Source organism: Onychostruthus taczanowskii, unplaced genomic scaffold (assembly GCF_017590055.1).
Source record: "Onychostruthus taczanowskii isolate IOZ18803 unplaced genomic scaffold, ASM1759005v1 scaffold67, whole genome shotgun sequence".
Lineage (NCBI taxonomy): Eukaryota > Metazoa > Chordata > Aves > Passeriformes > Passeridae > Onychostruthus > Onychostruthus taczanowskii.
The window spans coordinates 3839917-3849630 of NW_024504455.1; the positions used below are offsets into that span (position 1 = coordinate 3839917).

At 45.2% G+C, this 9714-nt stretch overlaps 1 protein-coding gene across 1 annotated transcript; it reads left to right on the forward strand.

Moving 5' to 3' along the window:
* CD2 (CD2 molecule) lies at positions 1 to 9398 on the forward strand. Its single transcript, XM_041420980.1, has 5 exons — positions 1 to 61; positions 2835 to 3131; positions 5500 to 5766; positions 7522 to 7641; positions 9190 to 9398. The coding sequence occupies exons 1-5, from the start codon at positions 1 to 3 to the stop codon at positions 9396 to 9398; spliced, it is 954 nt and encodes a 317-aa protein (XP_041276914.1).
* The last annotated feature ends 316 nt before the right edge of the window (positions 9399 to 9714 follow it).

Genomic DNA, 9714 nt, shown 5'->3' on the forward strand with positions numbered 1-9714 from the left:
ATGAACTTTAGGAGGATTTTCCTAGTCAAGTGCTTGCTGCTTTTATTTCCCAGTGTAAAATGTGAGTTTTTCTTACAGTTTTTTGCTCTTTTGGGCTGATGTTAAAATTGCATTTTAAAGCATTTACAACTTGGTGGGCTGCTACTGATAAGAAAGTTGTTCCACTTTTCCAATGAGTGAAGACATCTGGGTTATTGCTATTATTATTTGATTTAATTTTCAGCCAGGGGGAGGGCAGGACCTGAGTTTCCTATTCCAGTTATAATAATAAGCTGTAAAGAGTTTTGGTTTTAAGTTAATGAGCCTTAATTTGACACATGTGTAATAAGAAATGTCAGCATACAGTTTGCTTTCTGCCCTCGAGGCAGCTTGTACTACATTAGAGATCCAGTTCACTGTGCATTATCGCATGTAATTTCCTTTTCTTATCAAAAGATGTGCAAATCTTTTGAAAGTACAATTTATATTCTTCCATAAATATTAACAGAGTGATATATTTCAGTGTCTTCAGTGGTGCTGAAGTTTAAGATGTGAAAACAGCAAGCAACTGCATATATTTTTTATATTTTCCGTATTATTGTTCTCATTATTTTTTAAAATATTAATCTAAAAACTTAATTAAGGTGTTAACTCATAGATTAGAGAAGGTTTTAAGAGATGGAGACAATACGAGCCTGCATAATTTTTCCCCCTCTGTTTCATTCCACTGAGTTGTATGTATGGCTATTTAATGCTTTGCTTTTCCTTCAGAACAAAATTAATAGATAAATAAGGATTTCTTCTTTTAATGTACACAATCTATAAAACATTTTCCCCCAGCAGAAATAAGGATTATTCCCTTGAATATAAAATTGTTTCAGAGACTTCCTTCCTTCTCTAAAATTTCTATGGGAGCTTTTTCTTTTAACTCTTTCTTGTGACTGTGAGTGAGCTGTAGGCTCTCAGTTAAAACCTTTCTGCACTTTGGGGCACATTTTAGTTGGCATTTTTATCAGAAGTGCTGCTTCATTAGCTAAACAGGTTTTTAATATCATATATGTGGGATACTCAGCTTTCCACTAGAAAGATGATGGAGATCAGATCAGTATCTAGAGATGTCTCTGGTCCAAAGAGATGCCATTGAATTATCCTTGAAAACTCAGATTAGTTTTTTTCTTTACTTTCAGAGAGAAAATATAAGTAGTGTCTGTTACGCAAAGAAATCCTATTACTAGCTCTAAATACTTGTTCATGACTGAGCAGAAACAAGTATCAGAATTCAAATATTGTGTAGTGTCATCTGTGTGGGGCATAGCTGCTTCCAAGGCTGTTTAGCTGACAGCTTTATTTCAGGACATTTCATTAGATAGATCAAATACCTTTGTAAGAAAGGCAATGCTGAAAAAACAACCTCTCTTTAGAGGTGCTGAATTGCCAGGAGCACTACAGCATTAATGTTCTTGTTGCAGAGGCATGCTATTTTAGTTCTCTGATTGTCTCTAATATTGTTAGTTTAATGAAATAGCCACTGGGTTTCAGTTTTCCCTCTGTGGTGCCATTTATCATTATCCTAGATACAAGGAATGAAGGACTGTAATAAAAATATGCATAAACACAGGTTTTTCTCTCTGTGGGGAAAAAAGTACTAAAAATACATAAAATTAGGGTAAAATCAGTGGTGACGGGAAGGGAAATCTCCTCCTGCTGATTGGCTTCACCCTGTAAATTGAGGAGGAACGAACACAAGAAAATGACAAACTAGATAAGCTGTGGCTCTGAGTGTGCCCATTCAGGTCTCAGTGAGCTCATCCCACCTGACACTTGCATGCGGATTTCTCCCTCCTCCCACAGGTTGTCCACCTGCCACGGAGGTGGGGACAGTTCCTCTCTTGAAATCACCTCCTGGCAAACTTCCCAAGTCCTGGCTCACCACAAATGGGGCTTGCAAAGGTGGTGGCTAAAGCAGCCTGGAGGGGAGCGGGCAGGGTGCTGCTCCTGGAGTGTGTCATCCCCACTGCTGGAAAAATGGTGGATGTTTAGTGAACATCCCCCTTGGCAGCCCCATGGTCAGGTGCTTCCCAGTCCTGACACCACTTTTGGGAAGCTCCTATTCTTCACTGTTCTGGAGAAGGGACCTGGAATCAAAGGAAGAGAAAAGATTTTTGGGTTTTTTATTGCTATTTTTATTGTAATGACTCCTGCAGCCCCTCAGTTCACAGGATGCTGGTAGCTGTTTCTCCCTGCCTTACTTGCCCCATGAGGATCCTATGCTAGTAAAATCAAGTGGGTGCATTCCAGTGGGGCAGAGTCACTGGGATGGGAGAGGGGAGGCACTGCTGTAGGTGCCCCTCCAGTTCAGTGCCTCACACTCACTCACGGCTTGATGTGGGCTGCTATTATTATCATCATTGCTCTCACTGGCGTTGCTGAAATGATTCTGCTGCCCAGGAATGTGACTATTTTTGCTGTTTGCAGTTCTGGGCACTCTGGATACCAGCCTGTGCCATGTGCAAAACACAGAAGTGACCTTCTTTTCAGGAAAGGCTAAGTTCATGGTAAAGTGAATGGGAGGCCATGAATCTTGGCATCCAGAGTCACTCTAAGTCAGCCAGGGTATAAATTCAGCTTTTGAAGCTGGGCTCTTAGCTTTCTTGCCTCTGAGAATTAAATTGGATGCTGGCATTTATCTAATGAACAATCAAGAATATTTTGGAACAGGGGAAGAAGATGGCATCAGTAAAGCAGAGAGGCTTAGGCAGCACAGGAAGGGGGTGGCATAGCAAATGACAATTTTTTAGGGTGACTGCTGTGTCTGCTGGAGACAACTGAGGCGCTGGCTGTGCTTCCCTCCACAGGCTCCAGCACCAGCTGGATTTACAAGGCAGTGAATGAGACAGCTCTTCTCAGCATCACTGCTCCTGGGAGCATCTTTGAGGCAACATGGAGGAGAGGGGGACAAAGGCTGGTTCAGATAAAAAAAAACATAGCCAAGCACTTTGTGAACCAGGAGCAGTGCAGGTGTGCCATACTGAGAAACGGGACTCTGCAAATCCAGCGCGTGGAGAAAGAGGACAGTGGGAACTACACGGTGATGGTTTATGAGCAGGATGGAAAACTCAAGGCAGAAGAAAATGTAATGTTCTTTGTTCAGGGTGAGTTTTTGACTTTCCCATACCATGCCCAGGACACCTGAACAAGATTTGGTGTTCTCTGCTTTCTCCCACAGCCTTTCCTACTCAGTGCCCTCCTTTCTGATTTGGAGTGGGAGGACTTCTGTAGGACATACCTTTTTCTTCCTGCCACAGACAGCAGCCTGCCTCTCTTCCTTCTCTTGCTCTGACTGATGGCCTCAAACCCCAGCTTCTTTCTGGCTCTCCTGTTTGTCAGCCAGCAGGTTTCTAGCTGTGCCCAAGACAGCAGCTGTGAGCAGGTTCACACTGACAGCAGGTGAGGGTGGTCAGCCCTACTGCAGCACCACAAACAGCGCTGGGACCCTGAGAGGGGACTGGGCTCCCAGCAGCATCCTGCTTCCAGAAACCTCTACCAGGACCACAGCAGCCTGTGGGAGGTACAGCTGTGGCTGATGCACTGTGGGTTTTGGGTATTTCTGGTGCCATTTAATGGGCACTCAGTTAAGACTTTTGTTCTCTGGCCACTGGTCCAGCAAGCTGAGCAACTGGTGTTGGCAACCCCTTGAGGAGAGCTCAGGAGTCCAGATGGCACTAAATGCCACTCCATTTTTGCTCTGACATACAAAATAGCCAGCAGTCACCTCCCCTGAGATAAACCACAATAGGAGCTGAATTTGCAGTGAAAGAAGACTCCTGCACCCTACCACTGCATAGCACAACACAACAAATATGAAGTCTGTGCTCTTTGAAGCAGAGTTAAGCACACACCTGGGGATTTCAGCTGCTTGGGTTCAAAGCCTCCATTCGTGTACTGTATCTTGTCCTAAGAGATCAGAGCAGTAGCAGCCCACAGGTTTTGGGGGGAGTAGGGATGATGGGGATGGCTATTCTGCTCCTTAATAGCTGCTGTGACCTCTCCAGACCTCTAAGCTCTAGGACAGCATGGGTTTTTTTCCCCAGAGAGGGGATAGCTTTGTTCTGTCCTTCTTCAGTCATCGTGCCTACCTTTCCTGACATCTAGAGTTTGTGGCACCAGCTGGGATTACAGAAATGATGCCTTATTGAGGCAGCAATGACAGCTGGAATGGTTTTAGCAGCGTTTCTGTGCAATGGGAGGGCCTGTGTCTGATGGGCTGCTGAGCAGTGAGGTGTCTCACTGCTTTGGGAGCTATTGCTGTAAACAGATTCAGGAAGTCAGCAGGGCCTGATGCTTCTTGCTCCTGTTTGAAGCCACTCTGCTGTCATTGGGGTACCCTCATTTCAGGTCAAGGTTAATGTTCCAGCCCAGCTGTGTGCTGCATCATTTCCTCTGCTGTGCAGCAGAGAGGTTGCATTACCTCTGACACATGGCTTTGGAAGTCCTGCACTAATTGTCAGTGCTAGAACAATTTGTCAGTCAGGCTGGCCCATTGTTACTAGGGACAAACTGTTGTTTAAAAAAAAAAAAAATTGTCCCAATGATATCCTCACTCAACTCCAGCACCTGGACTCTAATGGTTCCCACTGGAATGTTTCCCTGAATAACAGGTTCCAGTTTGCAGAGGAGGAGTGAGCTTACCAAGGAAAGGGTAGCTGCAGATGTCATGGTGTGAACCTTGACTGCATATGCTATGAGCAGTCCTTATTTGCTTTAGAATTTATTATCTCCATAAAATTTACTCAGCCTGTAACCAGAGGTGGCACTGGCATGTTTTTGTTTATCTGATCTTAAAGGTAGAAATAATTATTTTTCATTTGCTGTCCCTGCCAGTTGCCATTACTTGAGGAAAACCTTGCAGGCTTTTCCATCTCTTTCAGTGCCACCAGTGATAGAGAAACTGGAACCAAAAAGGAGGTAGTTGTTTGCAGGGCATAAGAAGAGACAGAAATATGTTTTTTTTTTTTTTCTGTCATAACCTCATTGAGAGCTGAGGTGTCTGTTTTGTGCTCTCCATTCTGGGTTGACAGCCTTCCATGCTGTGCTGTCATGCTCACTGAGTGCTGTTGGTAGCACACAGAACATCATAAGGAGCTTTTCATAGTTTTTCCTGCTTTAGAGAAAATCTCTCCTTGATGGGCACCGGCAGAACAGGATCACCTTCCCTTGCACCAAAACACAGGGTCCAGAGGTGGAGGGGGCTGTGGCTCTGAGTCCCTTCCACACACCTGAAGAAGCCTCAGCTTCCTTCCCTCCCCTGCCTGGCGTCCAGCCCTAACTATGTAGGCTACTGCTCTGCATTTTCTTTATTACTGCCTTGTTACTTCTGCAGCAGAGGTCTAATTTGCTCTTCATTCTTCTGTGATCTCATTAGCTGGTGATTTGGGGTTTATTCTCTGTTTTGCTTAATAGCAGAGGCTTTCAAGAGGAGAAACTCTCTCAGACGTGCCTGTGCCTTCCCTCCTTTTTCAGAACCTGTCCCTCAGCCAATCCTCATTGCTGAATGCAGGAATAAAAGTGTATCTGTCAAGTGTGAAGCCAGACAGAAGGCCAAGAATGAAGCAAAATACAAGCCTGAGGCTGAAGCATTTGTAATAGAACTGACTCAACCCAATGGCAAAAAAATCCAAAAGAACGCAACAATGCTGGAATGGCATGGGTGGAACTCTGGGACGTTCCGCTGTGTTGCTAAGAACCAAGTCAGCGAAAAAATGGCTGAAAAAGTAATTAACTGCTCAGGTAAGAAATCTCTTTGGTCAGAATGTGCTAGGGTGGACCACTGCAGAGGGCAGTGGGATGTGAGAGGGGTTGTGCTCCTCCCCTTCTCCTGTGGGGAAATCCGTGGTGTTTTTCTCTTCTCCATAATGTACCATGGTTTTCCCATTCAGTTAACCACAGATGCAGCAAAAGGACAGAAGGGATTGCATTTTAAATGGGAAGAGTCATGCTGAAAATGATTCAGTAGGCAAAAGAAGTCATCACAATTGTCATCCTCCCACTTAAAAATTCTGCAAGTTAAGGCACAAACAAAAGACAGATCACACTGGTATGACACTGGTGTGGTGCTCAGTCCAAAGTTCAGAATTCCAGTGCAGTGCTGGGGAAAAGTCCTTGAATTTCCCAGGCTTGGGTTCATCCCACCCATCCACAAATGCTCTGCTGGAAGCATTCCCTTACTCTAGATTCCTGCTGGAGCTGGTGGAGAGTTGAGTGGGGCTTACAAGAGCTGGCTCAGTGTTTCCAATTTTTACCTATTTCTGCCGCAGTGAATTTAGGGAAAGTCCAAGCCTGAAGGACAGCCCATGGTGTGAGAAGGGAGGGAGCAAGGCTTAAGGCATAAAGGCTTTACTGAGTTGATCCCAGGTCTGCTGATTCTGACTGATGGGCAAAGAGCTGAGGGACAGGATGGCCACTGCTCTCCTGTGCAGCTGTTGCCTCCTGGATAATCCTCCTGATTTCAAAAAGAGCCAACAATGTATTGTTTGCTGCTGCCTGCCCTGATGGACGGCACAGTCCTGTTTTTGTTATGGGGAAGGGGTGAACAGGATGTGGCATGGACTTTGGAGCCAGGTATGAAAGTGTGCTGCTGGATTAGATCTGTTTAAGACAAGGCAAATATGCCAAACACCTTGTCTGGATGAGGAAATGCTGGCCAAAGCTGCCCATGTCAGGACACAAGCCAGGCAAGCACAGATCTGCTGCCATGGGTAGACATTGGCCATCATCTAGACAATTTTGATTTCACTTTTTCTCACCCTTGAGAAATGCTCTTTTTTCACAGGGCAAATTGGGTCAGAGACTTTGGGTTTTTTCTCACATCATTAACAGAGAAATACCAATGATCTTTAAGGCACAAACACAGCATTTCTCAGACACTACATACCCCCTAAGACCATGGAGCAATCAATACTCTTCCTACCCAAACTGAATACCTCTCAAATTTTCTGTGTAGTGGCAGGACTCTGCCAGCTCCACAGTAGATTAAAAATCCCTCATCTTGCAGTCAAACCTCCCCCTAACCCTGCTGCCCTCTGTGAACACTTGGTCCTGCATTTGAGACCAATCACCTTGAATTTTGACCTTTACTGGCAAGGTACATTTCAGGGGGGTTTTAACTCAGCCAGCTTTTCGTGGAAGTGTAATTATATGCGATTCTGTCCTGGTTCCTCTTGCACTCATCTGGGAAAAACAGGCACAGAAAAAGCAAAATACACCTTGGTGTAACACTGGCTACTAAAAGAAGTGGCAATTTAAATACATGTGAGCACAGGTGAATGCTCTGGTTTCAATTTCCTGCAGAACTTGAATCCATCAGGGAGCAATCAAAATCCTCGATGAGGAACAGCAACTTTCTGCTGTACACAGGTAAAAGGCAAAGGGTGGGGTGTCTACTGGCCTGCCTTTATAGTCAATTGAAGAAAATACAGAATTCTAAGTGGATGTTGTGCAAGTCATTTCTTTCCATCTAACTTCCTCTCTCACCCCCTTAACTAGGCAAGATGGACTTTTATCTCATCTTAAGCATAGCAGGAGGTGCAGTCTTCTTTGTCATCTTTGTGATTTGTCTTATTTATTGTATCAGAAGGAGGAAAACAAAAAGGAATGAAATTTATGGTAAGTGTTTAAGAAGCTTTATTTTGCTATCCAGCAATGTAAAATATTAGAGCTTCCCACTGACAGGAGCCCTGTGGTCAGGAGCATTTTCTCTGCCCTGACATGAGAAATAACCTGGTTTTAGCATATGGTGATTCTGTGTAGATCAGCTGGCATTGCCAGTCTCACTTTCTGATATGTGCTTTGAGAAAGCCACCTGATTATTATTTTACACTGTGGCTGTTCTCTTTTGAGTGGTACAGATCACTGCCTCAGCTGTGCAGTGACACCATATCCTCAGTTCTTGGGCCTGGATTCAGCAGGAATTAAGAAAATGAGTCTGAGAAAATGAAAACTAATATTTTAGTGATTATTTTACAGTGACTAGCCTCTCTGAAAGAGTTTGCTGTGAGTTTAAGGCCAACTCAGTGTCTCAAGAGGTAAATCCCTCAATCCCTAAGTTGAGTGGTATTTCAGAAACGATGAGTCAGTGCTCAGAAGTCAGTCGGTATGAATTTACTTCTTTGTGTGTGAAAATTAGTGCTGGCAAAAGGGATCTCTGGCTGCCAGGAGTCTGGAAATCCAGCACAGACAAAGGCAGGGCAGAGTGCTTTGATGTTACTTCCTGGGGTTAGATCTCACTTTCCCTTCAGTAGCCTCCAAAAGGGGACAGCAGCTCAGGCTGGGATGTCCATCAATGTCTACTGGGGCCTCCCTGATAAAGCTGGTTCCCCCAACAGACAGGGTGTGGGAATCCATAAAATCAGAAGGTTTTGGGAAAGCTGCAAAATTCAGTCCTCAGAGACAGCAGAACTGTGATTAGAGCTAAGCAGTAGCCATAAGATTGGTCAGCAGAGAAATTATATAAGTAGAAAAGTAAGGACAAATAGAACAATGGTCTGTGTATTAACACTTACCTAGAATAACTCCCTATGCTGTAGAAAAGTACATCTAGTGAGATGTTAGGAAGTTCTAAGCTTAATTACGGAGCTGTGTGGATTGTGTTTTAAGGCTTATAAGCAGGTATTGTATTCAAAATAAGCTAAGCATTGTTTTAACCAAAAGTACATGTGCTTATAGTGGTTGGATAGAACTTCTGTCAATATGCTTTTGCTTTGTGTGATTGGTCAAAAAAGTTTTAAAGTGAGCTGTAACATTAAGTTCTTGGTCTGCTGCCTGGGATGTGAGCTGCTGGCATCTTCCCATTGTCATGACCACGTAATGAGACTGATGCTGGAAAATAAAACAGCTCAAGACACGTTCCTAGCAGTCCTGTCCTGTTCATGATTTGTACATCCAGGCCAGCAATAACAGGGCAGGTCTTTCCCAAATGCTCCAGGTACCTTGATCTCCGCCAGGCAGCCAAAAACATCCATGTTGGCCTGGAAGGAGGAGGCAGAGGTGATTTTTGCTGTTCACTGGCACAGCATGAACACCTGAGAGTGGCAGCTTAAAACCCAATATTTGGCTTTTCCTTGCTTGGGCCGAGGACATTTCCGTGTCTTTTTTGACAAGTCATTTTCGACTTCTTGGTGCGCGTCTGACTGTGGGCTCCTTGTGCTGTTGCAGAGGAGGAGCGAGCGATGCAGACCCTGCCCGTGGACCGCGAGAGGGGCACGCGGGAGCTGCCTCAGGCTCCATCCAAGCCCACCCCGAAGCAGCTGCGGGTGCAGCAGCGGCCGCTGCCCCCTCAGCCCCAGGAGCCGCCGCAGCCGCGGCCCCAGCCACGGCCCCGCGCCCAGCCACGGACTCCCAACCCGCCGAGACAGAGGCCCTGAGCAGACAGCCTGGGAGGAGGGATGCTGGACTCTCTGCTCCACCATTCACTGGGAAAAGAAAGTTTGTTCCAGCCAGGAGCCCCTCCTGCCCAGCCCTGCGTAACGCTCAGCTGTGAAAAGGCGGCTTGCCTTGCAGAAAATTAGAGAGAGCACCAAGTGGAGGCGAGGAGACTCAAGGTGATGAGCATTCATCCCTGTGGCCATTTTTCCATCATGTTGGGATATGGATATGGAGCACTGAGCCCTGAAACCTGTTTCTTTCTGTGGTTCACTTGCTTTCACTGCACCTTGTTGTCTTTGGGCTTTTTGGATGGTT

Bases quoted from the DNA above. Each gene is read 5' to 3' on its own strand.
- CD2 (XM_041420980.1), top strand. From the start codon at position 1: ATGAACTTTAGGAGGATTTTCCTAGTCAAGTGCTTGCTGCTTTTATTT. The intron at 3,132-5,499 runs GTGAGTTTTTGA...CTCCTTTTTCAG, and splicing joins TGTAATGTTCTTTGTTCAGG to AACCTGTCCCTCAGCCAATC. The intron at 7,642-9,189 runs GTAAGTGTTTAA...GTGCTGTTGCAG, and splicing joins AAAAAGGAATGAAATTTATG to AGGAGGAGCGAGCGATGCAG.